Source organism: Macrosteles quadrilineatus, unplaced genomic scaffold, assembly GCF_028750875.1.
Source record: "Macrosteles quadrilineatus isolate MER2022 unplaced genomic scaffold, UCM_ALF_1.0 Scaffold_5__1_contigs__length_97177068, whole genome shotgun sequence".
NCBI lineage: Eukaryota > Metazoa > Arthropoda > Insecta > Hemiptera > Cicadellidae > Macrosteles > Macrosteles quadrilineatus.
Window position 1 is genome coordinate 44,420,324 of NW_026542598.1, and position 23,198 is coordinate 44,443,521.

The 23,198-nt window shown below is 35.0% G+C and overlaps 1 protein-coding gene across 1 annotated transcript in view; it reads left to right on the plus strand.

Moving 5' to 3' along the window:
* The window catches only part of LOC128995180 (protein arginine N-methyltransferase 5-like), a 31,109-nt gene that overhangs the window by 4,087 nt on the left and 3,824 nt on the right, over window positions 1–23,198 (plus strand). Inside the window, exons 2-11 of the mRNA XM_054420111.1 lie at window positions 8,027–8,141; window positions 9,354–9,469; window positions 10,977–11,194; window positions 12,782–12,876; window positions 18,764–18,851; window positions 20,024–20,233; window positions 20,975–21,183; window positions 21,766–21,888; window positions 22,341–22,516; window positions 22,935–23,144. Of these exons, the coding sequence (XP_054276086.1) occupies window positions 8,041–8,141; window positions 9,354–9,469; window positions 10,977–11,194; window positions 12,782–12,876; window positions 18,764–18,851; window positions 20,024–20,233; window positions 20,975–21,183; window positions 21,766–21,888; window positions 22,341–22,516; window positions 22,935–23,144 (1,546 nt within the window). The 5' untranslated portion in view covers window positions 8,027–8,040. The remainder of the gene's footprint in view (window positions 1–8,026; window positions 8,142–9,353; window positions 9,470–10,976; window positions 11,195–12,781; window positions 12,877–18,763; window positions 18,852–20,023; window positions 20,234–20,974; window positions 21,184–21,765; window positions 21,889–22,340; window positions 22,517–22,934; window positions 23,145–23,198) is intronic.

The following is a 23,198-nucleotide window of genomic DNA, read 5'->3' on the forward strand; positions in this document are numbered from 1 at the left end:
CAATTTACTCAACTGATAATTGTGCTTTTCATACTAAATCTATATTATTTTGTGTTTTTATGTTTAGGCCCCATGGGATGATTGATAGTGATATTAAATACATTTTTTATTTTAATATTATTCACTAAAATATATTATCGGAACATATTTTTTTAATATTTAATATATTCAACAACATATTTTTTTATATATTTAATATATTTTAAATATTATATAAAATTGACATTAATACACACTTGAGATATATAAAATAGATTTTAAATATATTTATTCATATGTATTTAATATATATTTGTGCTACTAGGGTCCAGGCCAGCCACGGCCTGGTAGAATTGGCAACACTGCAAGTGGTGTTGTCTAGCGCATGACGTCCCACAAGATAAGATTTTCTGTTATGTTTGGGTTTTGCTTTGCTTGTTTTTGGTTCATGCATAATTTTTGTTTCTGATTTGCACTCAAATGCTATATTATCTAATAATTTTCTTATCTTAGTAGATCGTTATGGTGAACTTCTTCCTAGTTGTCAACTTGTATTTATTGTTACTATTTATTGTTGTATTTGTATTATTGTTGTATTTATTGTTATCTCGTAGCTTGTTACTGTTCTGAATTGTATTACGTTTGCATCTTGTTGTTTCCTTAAATTTGTATCACAACCTTAATCATCATTGGCGTCAGCCGTTGAAACAATAAATAAATAAATAAACATGGCAGACAGGTGACACCAGCTCATTAATTCACGAATTATTCATTTAAATTTAAATGTATGAACATAAATTTATTAAAAGATTGAAAATAAAATATATATAATTGAAAACCAAAACAATCAAATCAAATCAAATCAAAATTTTCTTTATTCATTATGTACACATAGAGAACAGAATGGCGCCAATAAGTACTATTATAAACTAGTAAGTACAACTATATATAATACAATAATAAATTAAAATTATAATCACTGTAAGAAATTAAATTAACTGTTACAGACAACATATGCTCAAAAAAATTCATTAAAACTGTACAAAGGTTTAACAATAATAAATGACTTCAATTTCTTTTTGAAGGACCCAAAATCAGTTATACATTTTATGTTGTCTGGTAATGAATTATAAAATTTGATGCCTGAATATGTTGGCTTCTTCTCATAAAACGTTAGCTTATGTCAATTAAAACAAAAATTATACTTATTTCTAGTTTCATATCTGTGGTTAAAACCTAGCATACAATGACTATTTTGATTTTTTTTATCCACAGATCCACAGAATCAGATCATAGATTAATTGGCTGTAAACTGTCATTATTCCTAAATTTGAAAAATGTTCTCTGGCTGACTCAAACCACTTAAGTTTCATTATTATTTTTATTGCTTTTTTTTGTAGTATCATGTTTAAATTTTCATTAGAGGTGTTACCATAAACCGACAAACCAAAAGAGACATGAGAGTGCACAAAAGCAAAATAAACTGCTTTAAGGGTTTTAATATCACAAAATGGTGATCATTTTCTAAGGATGAAAATACCTTTTGACTTTTTTTACAAACTTGAGATACATGAGTGTTCCAACTAAGAAGTCTATCAACAGTTCAACCAAGGAATTTTGTTTCCTTAACTTCATCAATAAAGGAATCATTAAGACAAACATTCTTTACCACAGACCCACTTTTCCATTTTAGTTTTCCTATTTGAAGCGGAAAATTAATATATTTAGTTTTTTGTTTATTTAATAAAAGGTTTAGATAAGCTAAATGTTGTTGGATTGCATTAAGTTTTATAAAAGAAGATATTTCTATATCATTTGCATGGTATCCGGAAAGTTTTATATTTACATCATCTGCATATAAAGTGATTTTACTTTGATCACTGAAATTAGCTAAGCTATTGATGTAACATAAAACCCCGTCGCAGCAAACCTGCATAGTAAGCGAATTTCCATTTACCCGGCTTGATTTCTACTAAAATATTCCCTATAAATTTTTAGATTTATTTCCTATTTAAATAACATTAATTTTAGTGAGTAGTTAGGTTTGCTGCTACGGGGAAGATGTTGAGGTGTGTTTTTTCAATTGAAATATTAATAGCTTAGTATGAAATAAACCAAATTGCCAAATTTGATTAAAATATATCCATAAACAAGCAAACTAGAACAGTTTATTTATTCTCCATAGGAATAACATGGGAATTTTAAATTTACAATTTTTTTAATTTTCTCCGTAGTCAATGAACATTCAAAAACACTTCAATATACTAAATTATTTGTTTTTTTTTAAGCTCTTCAAAATGGTCTAGAGAAAAATTTAGAAATTTAAAGTTTTTAAGGTCAAAAATGAGAAAAACCCATTTTTACCCCATAAAACCCCCCATAAACCCCTGATCCCATGGTCCGATTATGCTGGTTCGCAAACTCGTTCGAATAAATGTAAGTTTACACGTTTTTGCCAAATTCCATCAAAATGGGATCAATTTTGCTCGAGTTATCGCGCTAACGGACACATATATAAATATATATGTATATATATGTTATATTTGTATATTATATATATATATTATATTATATTATTATATATGTATATTATTGAGCGGAGCGAAGCGAAGCGAGCGAAGCTCTTATACTACACTCCTGCTTTTGTTTTACAAATACTCCTCCTGAATGGCTGAAGCGATCTGCATGAAATTTAGCACAGTCATAGTAACCAACCATGGGAAGGTATAAATCTGAAATGGTACAAATCGGACCACAGGGCTTTTCCCTATGTGAATTTAAACTTTTAGAAATTTAACATGGGCCTTATGGGCTAATTGGTTGTCATGACAGTAATTGCAAGATAACAATAAAAAGGTAAACAAAAGCTGTAACATGTGTTTACCAATAAATCATCTAAACTAGCACATTGCAAAATAGAGAACAAAAGGGAAGAACAATCGGATTGATACCGTTGAGCATTATTTGCTACAAAATGTATAACCAATAAGGATTATGAACCATTGGCTTGTGATGTTACAAGTAGACATTTTTCATTTACGTGAACCAGACGTACAATTAACTTTGAATACTGCACATAGGGATTCCAAATTATGTGAACCTAATACATCATTAACTTTGGATACAGCAATTAGACATTACATTAACGTGAACCAGATGCATTATTGAATTTAGATACTGGAAGTATAGATATCCCATTTACAAGAAACAGAGACATCGACTTTGGATACTTCAAGTAGACATTTAATATATGTAAACTAGATGAACTGTTGACTTTGATACTGCAAGTAGACATCCGATTTACGTGAACCAAATGTATCATTAACTTTGGATAGGTACTGCAAGTATACATGTAATTTATGAGAACCAGATGAACCATTGATTTTAGATACTGCAAGTAGACATTTCATTTACGTGAACCAAATGTGCCATCGACATTAGATACTTCAAGTAGACATTTCATTTATGAGAACCGGATGAACCATTGACTTCGGATACTGTAAGAAGACTAGACATCCCGTTTACGTGATATAAATGCACCATTGACATTGGATACTGCAAAGAGACATCTCATTTACGTTAACCAAAAGGAGCATTGACTTTGGATACTGTAAGTATACTTCCCCTTTACGTATAACAAATGTAGCATTACCTTTGGGTTCTGCAAGTAAACATTCCATTATTTATGTAAACCAAACGTACCATTGAATAAGGATTCGACCAGGAGATGTCTCATTTACGTAAACTAGATTTAGCATTGACTTTGGATACAGTAAGTAGACATTCCATTTACAACAGACGTAGCATTTACTTAAAAAAATGATTAATATACCTTTATACCATGCATCCATCGTTGACCAGTAGTGACTGGATAGATTTCAGTTTTAATACTAGATAGGCTATTTAAGCGGTTAACATGGCTGTAGTAAGTAGTAACAAGGTCCATTCCATACTTGCTCCGCTCAATATTGCAAGCATACGACTGCATTGCACACCTAGTATATCTATATATATATTATATATATATATATATATGTTAATTAGGGACGTTTGACACTAAACAACCCTCCTTGCGACGTTGCCAATACTACCAGGCCGCGGCCTGTAGTTAAAGGCGGCCGTGGTACAGCACGGGTTTTCAGTTAGTAAAATGTCGGTTATGTGCGGGGAGCAACCCCACGATAATCAATTGTTGTAGGATCAAGCACAAACAAGGGAAAACTTTCCCTTTGTCTGTGATTCAAGAAAAAGGCGACTACATTCGAAAATTCAATCCGATCCAATTCCAATTTTCCAGCAGATCGACCAGCCAGATCAGATCAGGATCAGCGATCAGATCCGATCGGATCTAGAACCAAGCCAAGAACAAGAGAACTACTAAACTAAAACTAAACTAAACACTAACCTCAAACCTCAAGCTCAAACCTCAAACCTTACTCACTCACTAGCTACTACTTTTGGTTAGATTATGTTTTAGGAACAAAAGACATTAATTTGAATCGACGATCATTCATCATGTAAGTTACTCACTAAAGTAAGCATTAATAGTCATTTTGATTTTAATTTGTAATATTGATTAATCATTCACGAGGCAAACTGATTTAGTTGGCCTAGTATATCCCGTATTGCCCACAGCCTGTTGACAAGCCGGGAAGCTGGCCCTATTCTCGCCTCCCGTTTGTTAAACAACCCTCCAAAACCCAAATGGATTTAATATGGTACTTTAAAACCAACTATGCGAAAACAACTCAACCGTAATAACTGAAAAATGTTAATGACATAGGCAATAAACATGAAGCCTAGGCTAGGTTTAAACTATTAGGCCTAGCCTATGTTACCCTACTAAATTACCAGGAGAGCAGGCTTTGTTAGAGCAGGGTTGCCACCTTAGGTTAGGGAAAAATCGGGACATGGCTCCCATCCCCCCGGATTAACATAGGCTTAAATGCAGGCATAAGGAATCAAAATCGGGACTGTCTAGGCAGAATCGGGCGGTAACCCTGTGTTAGAGTGATAACTTTAACAGTCATATTTTATTTAATAGACCATTAGCCTATGTCTGATCAAAGCCTAGGAGCGGGCTAAGGACTCACCGACAGTGAGGAAGAATTTTATGCTTGCAGCTTGCACTCCAGTCTGGTTTGCAACTTTAGAGTTTGAATAATTATGTGGCAGGGCTTGGTGGGAGAGGCCCTCGTGAATAACAAACTAATGTAGGGTATCTTATTTGTCATTGTTTATTATTTATTATAATTGTAGAATGTGATGCAAACTAATTAGGCCCACGGTATTCATAATCCGGTATTCATCATACCTATTGTGTAAATATGATTATAAGGATTAAGGAATAAAGAAATACCTAGACCTAGTCTATTTGTGATTTGTTTAACTTACTCTTTTAGGCTTTTTTTTTTTGTAGCGTCAGCTGTAGCTACGCTATTTTTAAGATTTTATAGCTTTAGCTGTAGCTAGCTACATTTTTAAAGTAGTTGTAGCGGAATTTTAGCTACTTTTCTCGCTACATTAACATTGTTTGAGATAGTGATTTTTATCATAACCTCAACCCCTTAAACGTGAAACAACCTCTTTCAAACTGAGATTTTCAAAAAAAATTAGGCCTAGGCCTACTTTCTTGGCTTCATACAGCTGGTTGCAGCCGTTTCATTCCCTATTACAGAATTATAACGTTGTGTGGACATGGAGGCCATTAAATGAGTGTTATCCACATTTTTGGCTCTCATTTCCTTAATTTACTACTCTATGATTACTGTCAGATAAAATAAAATCGCTAGATGCAGACGACGTTTAAACGTTACCGGTGACAAGAGAAACTATCGAATGCTTGCAAGTGATTGACAGGGAAATTAGTAATCAATTTAGTTTCTTTATTATATCGATAGTGTTTCAACTTGGCTTTTAATGGAAACCAACACTAAACCTTAAAATAATGAGAAAGCTGGTCTATTAACCTTTGCTTCAGCTGTTGATTGTGGTTCATCATCACAAACCCTTCCTTGGTTAGATTACGAAGATTTTTCAAAGGTTTACTAAATTAACAAAGAGGAAATTACCTTATGTGATTTAAGATATGTCTAGACTAAATTATAATTGTAACGAAAAAATCTCCATACATATAACATGAAACTTACATTGAAAAAATAGCATGGTTTGCTCCTGCTAACAGCTCTTGTATAGGACTATTCCTAGGCTATGCTATGGTTTTGGTTTAAGACGAATACCAAGTTCCAAGTTCAATTATTAGGAATATATCTGTTTAGTCCTTGCAAGAACAAGCCTACTATTAGCCAACTTGTTACAAAGCCAAGTAGGCCTACATGTTACTTTACAAATTTCAACATGTTTAAATTAAAAGCCGATTTCAGGATAAGTTGCTGAATACTGTTTTCTGTACCAACTAGGTCGAAGCACAATTTGCCCTATGCATAATGACAATAAAGGGACGATTTTTTTACATTGAAAAGTGTTATTTACAGAACAAGTAACTTATCACTTTAAAGTTATAGCAATGTCATTTTTAACATTAAAAGTAAAGAAAGGCAATAGACTCCAATTTCAGTAGGCTAGGCTCTGTAACACAAAAAGTATTTTTAAATAATAGTTTTACAGTTTTATTGGTCTTAATTGTTGATATAAGACATCTATAATTGAATCTATATTAAAGAAATAAAATGAGCTTTTAAAATATAGTTTGGTTGTATGTCCTTTGAACTTAATGAAATTTTTATTTAAGATGCTTAAAAATATTCAATATTAAAAAATAAGTACTAAATATGATGGGACACCCAACTATTTGGTTCTGTTGTCAATTATCAATTATCAATCATTAAGATGGGGACGCCACTTAGGTGCGTATTTTAACCCAAATATGAGTGAAGAATGAGTGTAGAATGGTGTGAGATGATCTATGCAGCTTTGTTACTGACTAAGATCAGCTGTTTCATTAGCCAGGATCATTTATTTAACCCTTAGAGTGCCAGGCGAGAAATAAAAGTAACGCTCAAAAAATGCCGATGATTTTTCCCGAAGGTCGCGCTAAAAATGCCGAGCGCGATCTGGCGATTTTTAGGTTAAAATTTCGTAAAAATCGAATTTTTGATATTTCGACCAACGAAAATCGATGTATCGCATCTAGCAACTTTTGACTCAATGTTAATATATGGGTTAAAAGAATCCGAGTATCCATTCGGTTGTTATGACAACTGTTCGATCATTACGAAACGTCCGGTCAGCCGGACGTTGGCACTTTTGGCTTGTTCTAAAAACGTCCGGTCGGCCGGACGTCGGCACTTTTGGCTCGTTTTAAAAACGTCCGGTTCCCCGGACGTTGGCACTCAAAGGGTTAAAGCCCAATGATCAGGAACAGCTGGGTTCAGTTTCGAACCATCAAAAAGCTACTGACTTATCTCAGGATCGAACCGGCGACCTTTGTAATGTTAGGTTTATAATGCCAACAAATTAAATACAATCTAGGAATAATTTGTTTTCCAAGTAATGTTAGATACAATACTGACATTTTTTTATGTTTGTTCAATAAAAATGTAGTTGTAATAATTAGTTTTACATTTACCTAATGTGCGTGGAATAAAAAGTAACGTCTTTGGAAAATTTACTAAAATTGCTTTGTAAGTAGCTAAAATTGTAGTTGTAGCTAGCTACTTTTTCGGAGCTGTAGCTGTAGCTAAGCTACTTTTTTGGAAATGTAGCAGTAGTTGTAGCTAGCTACATTTTAAAAGTAGCTTCCCCATCACTGCTTACACCTTAGTATTAGGCCTACGTGTGTGTAATAGAGTGGTTATGTTTTATAAATAAGTTAGGCCTATACAATTTGTATATTGTATCTATGCAGCATAATCAGTTAGGCCTATATTAATCAAACATATTTGTAGATATTCGTTCCACTGTAGATAACTTACTGATCTAGTTTTGAACCTTAAAATTGTATAAGCCTAGGCTACTATTTGTATTTTCATTGTATTTTTGGTTTCAAAAGCTTTGGTAACAATATTTGGCCCATGGTTTGTTTCAGAGTTCCTCTTCATCATGTCTACAGCTAATAATAACTCTCGGAGGGCATGCTGTGGTCTTAATCCTATATTTGCATCTGATTTGAAGTTAACCCTTGAAACAGCTTCTGCCAACTGGTAATAAAATTCTCATCTAGGTTATTTATTTAGTAGTTATAAAATGAATAAACTTAGGCCTAGCCTACTTGTTTGATAAGAAATAGCCTACCTACTTATTGTTTGGGTGTTTACAGGCAATAAAGTGTGTAAATTATTTACAATCAAATTGTCACATATAGACAAATATTATTTTCAACTTCAAATTAGGGTTGTTCAACACCTAACTTAAATATTTGTCACTATACCGTTTTCAGGTGGGGATTAGAATAATATTAGGATGGAAATCTTGCATTTAATACTGTGTTTTGCAAGAGTATATACCCTATGTTTGCAAAGTCTGTGCGAATAATATATTATTATTATTATTTAATAGTCCAGGATGTCCAATGAATGGTTTGATGGACAAAAAATGTGAGAACCAACCGCCGTTTTGAGATAGGTATGAACTGTACCCACAAAAAATTTATCTTCTCTCACATTGTCACAAAGTACAAGGCAGAAAGCCGTTGCAATCCAGCAGTGCTCTATCCACACTAGACCTTCTACAGAGCTCCGATCCTCAACTCGCGTGTGCGCATATACTTGGAGAGCATTCTATTGGCTGTCATGGCGTGACATCACTCTCTTCTCTTGAGGGAACACCATTACCGCAACGATACAGATACAGCCATCGGTGTTCGTGGTGTAGTGGATAAATTCCTCGCCCTATATCCAAGTGGTAACCAGATCGAATCCCACCAGGACACTAAGTTTTTGTCAAAGATTTTGCCTACAATGTGATTATTTCTTAACTGTACCTATATCTTTTGTTAGAATTTGAGGCATTTATAATTTTATTTGATGAACAGAACTATTTTTTCGATTAGTAATGAACCTTCATTCGATTTTTTCATTATCAGCAATTTTGGTTAGTTAGGTTAAGTTATGACTATAAACCCATTCATTTTTCAGTTTTTATTTAAACTCTCATTTCGTTGGTATCGAAAAACCGCTGCTAAAATAAAAATCGTGCAAGGAGCGGAGCTCTGTAGAAGGTCGAGTCTCTATCCACTAAGACTGATACCTAGTCTTCTGAAGTCAAGGTAATAACTGAACAATCATGTTTTTGGCTGTGCCTGTATATTACTTTCAAAACTGCTGACATGATATTAAAGCCAAAACTTTGTTTGAAAATCTAAGACTTATTTGTATTAATCTTGGTATTTTTTGAGAATTGAACTCTTGTTTTAGCTACGACTTCATATGTACCCCAATAAGTCATCCTCGAAGATTTCGAGACCTGCTCAATCCGAGCCTTGCTAGCAACGATCCTTTTACAAGATCAGATTTGATTCTGAGTTCTGAAGGTAAGATGTTGTTCCTCAGCATGAACCTAGTACTGATCCCCGTATTTAACCTGTGATTTTTTTTGTGTGTTTTGTGTTCCTGGAATTCTTTTCTTAGATAACTTAGTTGTACGTATTTATTCCTTCTCCCTCAGTGTTAGGTTTTGTTTCTTGTTATGTGTGTAGAACTTATTAGCCCCTAGACTCTGACTTGTTTCAGGTAGGCCTATGTTAGCTAAATTCTACCCCCTTCTACAACAAATTTTAATCAGCCACTTAGCTCTCCTTTAAAATATTACCTATAGTTCAATATATATATATATATATATATATATATATATATATATATATATATATATATATATATATATATCCATATATAAAGCCAAAAGTACCCATGAATTTTGAGAAAACTACAAGTCACACCCTCATAAACCATATACTTAAAATGTTTGACATGACAAGAAACCTTCTATTTGCAAAACTATCTATTTGTTCATGAATTGCCCTTTAAGATCGTAATTCCTTGCCAAAGGGAACTTTCCATACACCTAATGTAAAAAATACCTCAGCTGTACTTATTTGTATATTATTCTTTCAATTTATTACCTTACTAGCAGAGTACCCGTCCTTCGTACGGGGTTGGCATATAAGTATAAAATACTTATTGCAGTTATAGGCCTACTCAAGCTTTGTGTTTGCAATGGGAGAGGACAAATTTGAAGAAAATTGTTTACTATATAAAATTTACGGTATACTATAGTATTACAAATCTACCAAAGCCATAAATGTTCGACTACTTCACCTAAACAACTGAGACAGATAAATTATTAACAATTCGCAAAATATCACAAATTATTCATTAAATTAAAAACATAAACATAACTGTAAACAGTCGTACTTTGACAGTTCTCATTGCATATCCATTTTTTGTTGCTGCTTAGTTCAAATAGTCAATGGTTCAAATTAGCTGTATTTATAAAAGCAAAAAGAATTATTGTGCTGCACCAAGGCCACACTAAAAGTATTTCAGCCCAATCCGTCCAGTAGTTTATGCGTGATTGAACTTCAAACATACATACAAACAAACAAACACACAAATGTTCACATTTATAATATTAGTAAGATAAGATTAAAATCAGGTGTGATTATTGGTTTGTATTACTGTATTCTGTTTAAGTTTATTTCAGCTTAACTTTAACCAATCAAAAGTTTTATTAATACTTACTGAAGTAAAACGGGATGAAGCCCGTGGGTAACAACTAGTTTATATATATACGTCTATTGGGTTACCAGGGTATTTATCCGTTGACCTCCAGTCATTCATAGTTGTTGCATTCAAATTAAAATATAGACTTAAAATCAATTAACAGTTCTGCCAAAAATAGATAGCCTATCATACCTTCTAAAATACCCCTATTTTACTAGTCAGGTTGGTATGGAAATTCAATATTTCAGCGTTGATATTAGCTCCATAAACATTTGAGTGCTGCGTCCATTTTGTTTTGCTAGTGTCACATTTTTTCAGAGTGGTCATGCAACATCGTTGCCATGTGCAGCCAGAACATAGACTGCGACAGTCCAATGGAGGATAGGAGGAAGCTAAGCGAGCTCATTCTGGATCAAGAGCTGACTTATGCCTCTCACCTGGCTGTGGCGATGGCGCACATCACCCTCTCTAAGCCCAACAACACCAACTTGGCGCGCATCATCAACGCCAAGATGCTCAAAGGACATTCTAGCCCGGTAAGCCTACGTACCTTTTCAAATTTTACACTTTTTTGCAAAAACGAGTAGGCTATGTGTTTTGAAACTAATGTAAATACTTGGTTACTTGGTAATTCAGACGTTCCAAAGGACATTCTATCATAAAACTCATTCAGTAAACTCCTGCCTTATCCATGAGTGAATTAACTACATTATGCAAGTTAAATGTTATTTTTAATCAACAGCAAGGCCTATCACTACACAAGCAGACAGTTGACGTTGTTTATTTCACCTATTATCGATGAGTCACAACTTTTTTAAATAGTATTATATATATAACAATATTATTGGTTTAAAAGAATAGACATGTCTTAAAACAAAGTTAAAAGTTATGTAGATTCAATTTAAAATGTTTATTACCTAAACCTCTAGGTATTAAGTTTGACTTGATTAGGTTTCTCTGGAGGCTCATAATCTGGTGTCTACTGTAGTTTTTATAAGATGAGATGTAAAATAAACAGTATCAGCAATCTGACAAGACACATACTTTCTCCCTCAAGCTTGTCAACGACCTTTATCATGGGTAAGGGATGGGAGTAACTATGATGTGTAATAAGGAAAAAACACAAAAGTTGCAATTAACATACTTTCTCAAGGTGCTATAGACTATAACCTATAAAGTATAACATATTAGCACAGAGGGCACTTTATTCATTTGATGACTTTTTTAACCTTAGAACAGATAATAGATCTTAAAATTCAGAAAACAGCAACCTGGAGCAGTGTGATCAATAATGTCCTACCAATCATGTTGATTGTAGCCTACTTATTCATGTAATTATTTGTGTTAATTGTTTGACACTATTCATGAAATATGTATTTACAAAAATATGAATAACTAGCTGTACCCACGGGCTTTGCCCCGTTTAACTTCATAAGTATAGCGAGATGGCTATGTATTTACAAAAATATGAATAATGATCATTTGATTTGATTTGACCTACATACCAAATTTAATCAAAATTGGACTACATGTGTGGTCTGTAGCTCTGTACACATTCACACACACAGACATCACTTCGAAAACCACTCAAAACTCCAACTCTAAAATTTTGACGAAAACATTACTTTCTCCATATACATCTTCTTTACAGGGGGTGAAAGTGAAAATTGTTAGAAAATCCAAATTAAGCCTACAGATAATATTGTTTTTTACAGTTTGCCCTATTAGGCTATCAGTGTATAACCTACAATAAATTATTTTTGAATTTAATAATTTCATAAAGGAACTCAATTGAAAGATAAATTTGCCTTCATATTTTCGGTTTTAACTTCCTAACTGTGATGTATAGTTTTAATCTATTATATTTTCTAAACACCACTGACTGTTATTTAACTTGCTATCTCACCAAATATAAGACATACAATTATCAAGATCGGCATTAAGGGCTTTTGTGGATTTTCTCTTCAGTCCAACTAAAATTTTACCTTACTAAATTTTCATCTAACTATATTTTTTAGCTCAACTTTATATTGTGTTGGTTTCTTCTACGATCTATCACAACTTGAGGAGTTAGGAATTTAGACATTGTTTGACAGGGTTTACAAAGTATTCTGAATTTTCAGCTTTGGGTACAAGTTCCGATGGTTGCTCCTTCGGTCCAGACTCGTTTCCACCTCAACCGTGACAGCCAACAACCTGAACCTGACACCTGGGAATGGTGAGGTTCATTGATTTCTATAGTACAAGTTATAAGTGTTATGTTTCTGATGAAGAAATAAAATAATCTTAATTTTATTTATAGAGAAAATATCATCCATTATTTATGAATTAGGCCTATGGAAGTTTGCTACAAACTCTTGATTCTCATATTTTTTAAATTCTCATTTACAACACCTCAGAAATCTTCATGTTCAACTTGTTTGCTTCAAGTTGCTTTTAAAGACATTGTTAAGTGGCAGTCCCAGGGTGTCTACCAACCGGGAAATCCGGGAAAACCGGGAATTGTACTTAAATTTTTACTGGCCATGAAATGTACGGGAATTGTCCTTAAATGCTAGACTATGTCCTTAAATTTTTAATGGGCCATAATTTTATTGATCGCTAGTTGGTTGGGAGCACATAAAAGGTTTATCAGATGTTTGTTTACATTTTCATAATTTATTACTAGAGTAATTATGCAATAAAAATCCCATTAACAATCTCAAACCCATAAATATTTTATCAGGACAATCAAGTGTCAAGTCAACTACCTCCAAGAACTGTTGACTCAGCAGCTAGCTCATAAAAGTTGTATCACTTTAATTCCTTTACAACTTCTTTTTTTATTACTAGGGTAATTATTATTAGATCCCAAACATATTTTATCGTGAAAATAATAGCTTTATAATGGCTGTTAAATTTCACTTCTTAGGCCTAGCGCATACGGTCAATTTTTCGATCGGCCGATTAAAAAATCGGCCAAAAATAAATCGCCCTTGATTTATGTCTAGGCGCACACGTGGCGATTTTTTAGTCGAGAAATTGATTTTTTTAGTGCGGTTAAGCTATCCTAAAATGGACTTTGTTGAATTAACCTGTGTTTGTGCTCTTATAATTAGACCAAAGAAAAAAAGAAGACAACTTAAATATTGGGTTCATCCGATAGTAAGTCAGAGACTTTAAAATCGACAGTTTTATAAACTATACTTACACTTTACGTGATGACAGTAAAAAAAAATTCTTTAATTACTATAGAATGTATGTTGAAAGTTTCAGTTTTTATTATAACAGCTGTGGCCTTTTTAGCAAAGAAAACAACACAACTCACACTACTCCTGTGGAGAACAACAAGCGACTGGCCGATTTTTTAGTCGACCGTGTGCGCGGACTGATAACAATCTGTACGTTACAGATTTTCGGGCGACAGTCGCCTCGCCTACGAATCTGTGGCAAAACCCAAATTTTAAAATCGGCGCAATTCTCGATCGCCTGTGTGCGCGCTTCCATTCAAATACATGATGCACAGATTGGCCGATGAAATAGTCGCCTCAAAATAATCGCTCGTGTGCGCCTAGCCTTACTCGTACTTTCGGCAAGCCGCGGCGATTGCCTAGTGCCATAAAACTGTTTATGGTTTCATATTAAACATGTAAATAATCTACAGTCTTATTTTGTAAGTTAACCCCTTTTTTATGGACATTTTATCTTTCAATTGACAAAACCACAAGCATTGTTGTTTGCATTAATGTTTTATCACTATGTAGGCCTGCTTGGTTTCAAATTATGTCATTGCATTTTCTGTATCTTTGTCTTATATTGTTGGCTATTCAGGTTTCAATGTTTTTTTGTTTCCCATATATTTATTTATTGAGTTGTATGCTTTAAGCAATCAAAATCTTATGAACTAGAATGATGATAGTGACTTTGCTGCTATTATAACCTCATTGTTTGTTACTCAGTTTATATAGGCCCTCCTAAATAATTAGGTCTAGGCCTGGGTATTTTGATTCTTGAAAGAGCTGTAAAATATATTAAGAAAATGTAATTGAGCCTAAGATAAACAACTAATGATTGCTATGTGTCGATATTAACTTTGCAAATGAAAATACAATAATCTTACTCTGTGCTTATTGCTTATTAATAGCCGCTTACCAAACCTTGAAGAATTGAGTAACAATATGCATTAAAGATTTTTTTTCAAAAGTAGTCGAGAACCTAACGTTGTGCCAGGGCGAATCATGCCAAATTAATCGGCCTGGATCGGATAAGCTATGTTATGAAGTTTACGTGACTGATGGAGATATTTGTCCCTATCGCAGGAGACAATGATTGCGTTTCTCTGTTACACTATAAAAGCTTTACCTAAAGTATAGGTAGGCCTATGTTTGTTTACTTTCAATAAATTTCTATTTTGTTATTTTTAACTCTTATCTATTATTATTTACTTTTCTCTCTGGTACAACTACAGTGAATAACAAGATTAATACAGTTTGACAAATCAGGAAAATTATTCGGTAGGCCTAATGACACCGACAAAGGTTACGGCAAAGTGTCCTTAAATGTACGGGAATTGTCCATGAATTTTTTATCCAGAATGTAGTAGACACCCTGAGTCCGCTCCGCTTTTAGGAAAACAGTACTGTTGAATTGTCTAAGACAAGAGATGAGCGAACTTCTCGCTACGCTTTCACACCTAGGTAAACTTGACTTTAAAGATACTTTAAGATAAACACATTACACTTCAGATTTAAGTATTAAGTACTAAGCACGTGGAAGCTGGTGAGCCATTAGGTTAGTCTAAACGTTACCTTATGTGTTTTAAAAACCAAAATTGACAACCAGCCGATTAAGTTTTTAATTTTATTTGGCCAATGTTTCTAAAACACAAATAAACTCACAGGAGCCATTCATTGTTTTAACCCTTTGCGATCGGAAGGCCAGCAGGAGTGGCCACAACGCAGTCTGCAGCCAGTCGGAATTCAATCCGTACTGACTTGGTTCCAACGGTCGGGCGGCCAGCTGTACTGGCCAAGTCCTAGTACACGCCCCCTCGGCATTCATCATGGCGGCTCGCTCCCAGCAGCTCGGAATTGTTTTTACTGAAAACCTGCAATGTTAGCATAGGGGATATAAATTGTAATAAAACAATCGTAATGTTATACTGACAACTGATTTATTAAGTAAAAAAAACAGAAGAGATATTGAATATATACATACATTTGTTTGAAAATGAAAATTCTTTGATATTACGTATTTACTAAAAGTGTAAAATGAACGTATATAGGCTACTCATACAAACAATGAGTTGAAAGTTCTCTTTAATCGTCTCGGATTTTTTTCACTGAATGATATTTTTCGAAACATTCACCCATGTGAAGTCCGGGATTGTTAGAACAAGTTTTACAAAAAAACTTTGACCTTTTTCTTTCTTTTCCTGGTCTTCTATCGCTACACACCGCACAGTCCTTTGTTTTACCTCCCTCAAGCGGATAGGGCAGATGAAGTTTTCCATTCAGTCGCTCGTCCTCGACTAAAGATGATGGTCTTCCTCGTTTTCGGACATTTCTTACTTCTCCGACCAGTTCTTTAATCAACATTTTTCTGTAACGTCTTTGGCGAACTACATTTTTCCTTTCTTGATTGGTATTGTATAGAATGAAGGAATTTACAATTGCTGTTTCCAAAAGCCAAAAGAACATTTTCCTCCACCATTTCAGGGATTTCCTTGTAAATGAGTACGAGGAAATGTACTGGTCTGCGATGTCCACACCACCCATATGTTTATTATACTCACAAACTGCAGTAGGTTTTTTTACTAACTCCCCTACTCCCCCTTTTTTGTAGCGCCTAACCGTTTGGGTAGAGTTATCACCGAACAGTGTACTTAAAATAGCCACCAAGTTTTTGTCTTTCCACAACAGAAGAGACACTTCATCATTTTTTCTGTAGATTTTTGTTTCCCCAGTTTTTAATTTCAACTTAGGTTTAGGCAGGTTCTTGTTTGTTTGTTTTTTCGCTTTGTCCTTTTTAGGCCTAGCTGGTCTCACTTCTTCCGGCAATCCTTTTCTGTGTAGCATGATAGTGCCGGTTGTATGGGCTTTCCATGCTAATAGTGCCTCTGCCAAATCAAGATTGGAGTAAAATCTGTCAGTGAAAACGTGAAGCCCTTCAACATCTCCCAGTGTTTGCTTAAGTTTGTCCACTAGGTGTAAAACAACACGACTTGTAGCTCCTAAATCAGGCCTAATCAAGCGATCTGTGGTTGTTTTACCAAAATATGGTTCAATGGCACAAATATAGCCCGTAGTTGAATCTGACAAGACGAAAACCTTGATTCCCCATTTAATGGGTTTGTCCTTGTTGTAGGATTTAAATAGGATCCTTCCTTTGAACCCAATCATACTTTCGTCTACACTTACTTCATGCTGTGGGACAAAATACTCTCTAAATTTCTTATCGAGGTATGCAGCAACATTTCTTACCTTTCCTGATCGAGTTAATGTCCCAGCTACGCGGCCAGATGGAGGTGGGGAGACATGAAGATTCCAGAAGATTTGTAAAAATCTTTCCTTACTGAACACATCTTTGAAGAATGGTTGGTAGTCAACCCAATTGTTTGAAAAGTAGTCACCTATCTCTGGTTTCTCATTCATCCCCATGTTAATTATGAGTCCAAAAAAAGCTTTCAACTCTTCCAGCGTAAGGTCTTTCCACGAAAGCCAGATGGATTTCTTCTGGAGTGGTGTATTCTTCTGTATCTTTTCTGCAGCATACCGGTTTGTTTCTTTCACTATCTCCAACATTAAATCATTTGTGAAAAAAAGCTGGAAAAAGTCCAAAGGTGTTGTTGGCGTTTGGTCATTTGGTGGCTTATAACCACTATCATGTTTCCACGAAAACTTATTAAAATTATTATCCCCTTCAGACCATACCTTCCACTGTCCCGACACACCCATACCTTCTTCATTATTTGTCCCTTGGGCACCTTCACCATTAATCTCTTCAACTTCCATGCCATCATTATTTCCACTTTCGTGTACTGCTTCCGTGGTTAAATGTCCATTAAATTCCACATAGGCTACTTGACCTCCATCACTTCCATAGTCCTCTTCAAAATTTTCTTGAGCTTCATATCCATCATCAACTTCTTCAAAAACCAAGTCCTCATACTCTGCAGCTAAATCAGTTGAATTTACGTCACTTTCGTGGTCGGATCCATAATAAATATCGGGATCATCAGCATCTTCTTCGTCGGCAAACAATAAATCTCTCAATTCGTCTGATCTTAAACGGTCGTCCATAATTACTTACTTAAATATAGGCTTGGAATAATAACAAACATAACCCAATTCACACGTCTAAATGTTTATAAGAGATAAAACAGTTGTATTGTAGGCCTAACTATTATAAAAGTGTAGCGCGTATACGTAGTATATGTACAAATGTTCTTTTAATCAACTTATATTTACATTAAAACTTTAAACTAGATTAAAACTACAAATAAACATAAATCTGTCGAGGAAATAACCAAAAACTCAATTGTAAAACTGAACCAAAACAACGGTTGTTATGACAGCACTTTTGCCAAAACAACAGGTGTTTATTTTTGTTGTCGCCACCACAAATTTTGCTATATAATGTTGCAAACCTGCTGATAGGTTAGTTTATTAATTCCTCACTAGGTTGCAGCACTATACAGGCATCATAACACAGTTTGGAATATTACAAACGAAAACAATGTTGTTGGCCAGTCCTCCTGGACGCCCGAGTGTTCGTTGGATTTCATGTTGGCCAGCACCGCTGGCCGTCCGATCGCAAAGGACAACTGCTGTGGAAATAAATCCGACTTCCGTGCGCTAATGGCGGCGGCCAGTAGAGCTGGCCGCGCGACCGCTGAGGAATGACGGCAAATATTCATTCCGATCGCAAAGGGTTGTAAATTAGAATCAACTTGTTTGGCCAACTATTAAATAAAAAAAAATTCTTAAAGTGAATCTCTTACTAGACTGCAGAAAAATAAGTTGAGTAAAAGCCCGAGAAAATACACATTGTATCAAAAGTTCTCAAGCATTCATAGATTGTATATTTACACATCTTGCATTTTGTAACTAGGGGTCGTTTTTCAGGTGGAACTCGTTCCGATGCCTGTGTCGTCATGATAAGAAGATCAATGCGGTGCTGGAGATGACAACTGATCTTCCATCCGATGAGGAGGTGAACAATTTTGATATTGTCATTTGAGTTATATTTGTAAAATTGTCAAACCAAGTAAGTTAAGAACAGTGTTTTAGCCTTTTTCTAAAAAATAGAAATTTATAGGCGACCTGTGTTTTTTCGAAGACATTAGAAAGCTTTTCCAAACCAGATAGTTTACAACTATACCACTGAGTATTATAGTTTTGTTTCACGTGGTAATAAGATTTTCAATGAATTATTCACACTTTAAATCCTTTAAGCTCCAACAGTCAATGTGTCGGGCGTAAGACCGTCATAACTGAATTATACTCTTACTCCCATGGCCATCGATATTTGGCTTCGCCCTCTTATAACTATTGTGACGTCAAATTCTAGGGGGGGGGGGAATAAACTTGTATTCACACGGTCAGGTTAGGCCTACCCTTAGAATCAGCCACACTCAAATTTCTTCTCCGCAGTGCTCAGAATTAGCTGAGAAAAATTCAGGGGTGTCGACCCCGAACAATACGAAGCTGTTCACGGTTTTGACTGATTAATTATTTTAATTTAATCAAAAGCTCAGAGTTTGTAAGCGCTCAGGAAATCCTGCAGACGCTCAGTTGGAGCTATATCATCCCCACCTTCGCTAAAAAGTGTTTTTAACAATTTTGCCTAACTTTTGGGAACATTTCTGTAGGACAAACGAGTATTCTACCCTAAACACTACGTTTTTTACCCCCCTTATAATTTTTACCTTACCACTACGTCTAGTCTAGTGAAGATTTGACTAGACTCAATTTCCACCCTTCCATGTTGTGTCCCACATGAATAGAAGATTAAACTAGACATTAAATTACCATGGTATAGTTGTAGCCAGTTTTTTACTTAAAATTGACAAAGAATTTAGCCACTGACATAGTGTGCTAATGTAAATTAATGATTTTTGACAACTACCTAAACTTTTTAACCAATTTAAACTGAAAGATCAACTTATCATAAACAGCAGCATGTTTTACATACACATTTTTGTATTATCGATAGATAGATAGATAATTTTTACATTGGCTCATTTTACTTTGTTTTGTTTGAAAAATTGGCTACAGCTGGTCCATATAGAGACGTCTGCCCTTATAACTAAATTTGTAACATGCACACACCTGTTAAATAAAAACTTTAATGTATTTAGCAACTAATTTTTTCCTCATCTCTAGATTGCCAGATGGTTGGGTGAGCCAGTCAAATGCATCGTGATCTCCACTAGTGTGTTTATGACCAACAAGAAAGGCTTCCCCGTGTTGACCAAGGCGCATCAGGCCGTCCTCCGAGCTTTCTCTGCGGTCAACGTTCAAGTGGTCATAAGCGGATCTCTGAGACACGAGTCGTACAAACACTATGCGCAATACATTGACCACATCTTCCAGGTGTGCTTGCCCGTCCGATGGTATCGTAGTTGGAATTGGAGTTTAGCAATTTCAATGAATTGAAGAAAATTAGTAACATCAATTATACCAATCATTTAAGATGGGGACGCCACTATGTGCATATTTTAACCCAAATATGATACATGATGGTAGGAGATAAAGTATTGCATGAACTGTTTTGTGAGACATTTGACTGCAGGTGAGTGGTTATAGTGCTCCACTAGTAATCAGATCCCCGTTCGATCTTTAAAAATGAACAGCTCCAATTGGTTCAAAACTGGACTCACCTGTCCTTATGGCTTAATATATAACCTAATTTATCACCCTCTGTTTATTTTCATAATTAGACTCACAAATACGCGAGGGTAAAATTCCGCCTGAGAACAAACTTGAGAGTGCTTTGAAATATACATCAGCGACCCAAACATAATTGTAATCTAGATTGATTAACTTACGATTGTATCTAACACTGTCACTTGAATAATCGTACGCTGTAAAACTGTAAACAAGTGGAATCTATTTTAGACTCTAGATTATATTATTTGTCTACGGGCTACCAATTTATGATGTAACAAAAAGACAATGTTAGTTAGTAACAAAACCAGGGTTTGAATCATTCTATTGTAACCATTGGCATTGAGAAGTGACTGTAGTTATGGTAGTTAAAGTTGAATGGATTCAATCATTTTAGAATCAATCAGTAAAGTTTCAGTGGTGTAACCTTGACTATATTTTTGGCAGACTCTCAGCACAGTTGATCCTCTGATGTCCTATGGTCAAGGGTTTGAGGATTATTTGCAGATTCCTCTACAACCATTGATGGACAACTTAGACTCCCAGACGTACGAAGTGTTTGAGAAAGACCCTGTCAAGTACAGCGAGTACCAACGTGCCATCTACTTAGCGTTGTTAGACAGAGTGCCCCCAGAGCAGAAAGATTCTGTTACACAGTAAGTGATCTTGAAATTTTATGTTTATAGTATTTTAAAATATGGAGTGTCGTTCGTTTTAGGAAGTTTACCCCTCATTTGAATCAAAAGTTTAACTGAGTTGGTAAAATTTAATTAATTGAATATTGTTTTTTTTTTTTATCAATGGCTGATAGAGCCTAATTTTTCTCTTGATCTGAGTCCTCTCGCCGTTGCAGAGCAGCACTGTTAAAAAAATGAGACTGTGTTTGTCAGGCTGTCACGACTTATTAAAATCCTTGCCTGATGTAGGTATGAAATTTTACACTAAAATGGTGTGAGGAGTGAAGAGATTTTATCAAACTAAGAGTTCAAATTGGTTTTGATATGTGTAACTATTTCATTCTGTATATTTAAAGAAGCAAATAATTCTCTTCCGTGTACTCTCTCTCATGGTTATAGCAACTAGTATTTTAAAGAACAAATTTTGTATTAATCGAGAAAAAATTTGAACGATTTTTCAACCTTTATACCAATTTGAATTAAACCTTTTACTCCTTAACACTTTAACCTGTTATTTAGGAGAAATAGTTGTTTTTTTTATCAAACAGTTGTTGTTTCCAGGATAGTGATGGTGGTGGGAGCAGGTCGCGGTCCGTTGGTCAATGCGGCCCTCAACGCAGCACAGAGAGCTGAACGTAAAATCAGGGTCTACGCGGTGGAGAAGAACCCCAACGCTGTTATTACGTAAGTGTGCCAACAATGTAGTGTACAACTAAACAATTGTGAGAAAATTTTTGGCTTATTACGAATCGCAATAAGAGCTCAAGCAATAAGTCGCAAGCTTCAGAGCTCGTCTGAAACTGTAGCATTTAGCCTATACTGTTTAATTTTTTAGTGAGGACATTTTAAATTATATATATTTCCTCCTTTTTTCCAAGGAAAAGCTTTAGGCAAGGATTTTAAGTTTTGTAATAAAGAGGATAGCAGCTACCTTTGAACAAGCAGGAAAGCAATGAGCAGCATTTGGGATGAAAAGAAATATTTCAAAAACTTTGAAAGTCAATACTTGCCGATAGTGGTATTAAATTGATACAACGGTAATCAATTGTAGAGATAACTAAAGGGACAGTGGTGAGGGTAGAATCCTTGTACACCCTGCTTGTCACTCCCATTGACACGGTTACGTGATGTTGCAGACTGCAGGCACACAAAACAGAGTTCTGGCGAGACTCAGTGACCATTGTCTCGTGTGACATGAGGGAGTGGGAAGCACCTGAACTAGCGGACATCTTGGTCTCTGAGCTGTTGGGTTCGTTTGGAGACAACGAACTGTCCCCGGAGTGCTTGGACGGCGCTCAAAAGTTCCTCAAAGGTTTCCATCAATTATTATTTTAAGTCTTTTTTATAGTTTTATGTTTAAGAATATCTGTTCATAAGTTCACAACTGTGTTGTTACTACAAGACAATATGAATGTCTTTATTTAGAACTTAGATTTTTTTGAAATTTAATTTTATAGATTTTTTCAAATTTGACTCTTCTTTTTACTTCTTATACATTGAGCTATGTACTCATCCCTTTTGAACCTTTATCAACTTTACATGCTATAATTCTGATTTTATCCAACCCACTGTTGGTAACAAAACTGCCACCAGGATTTTGATTTACTGTTCAGATGCCACTTGTCATGATTTTAAAACTCAAACTGAAATAAAGTTGAATGAAGGGCATTAATCATGTGTAATAATTATGTAGTAAAACTTCTGTCTAGTTTAATGTGAATGTTTTTTAGATGATGGCATCAGTATTCCGTGCAGTTACACATCGTACCTGGCCCCAGTACAGAACCCGAGATTGTGGGGTGAAGTGGCCGCGAGATTCCGAGACCCGAACAAGGTGTCGGAAACAATGAACTTTGAGATGCCGTGGGTGGTACATCAGCAGAACAGGTATCCTCTGGCACCCACGCAGCCGCTGTTCACCTACCATCACCCTAACAGAGGTGCGAACCATACAGTAAACATTGTTGGATAAAGATTGGTGTACCTTGTTCATC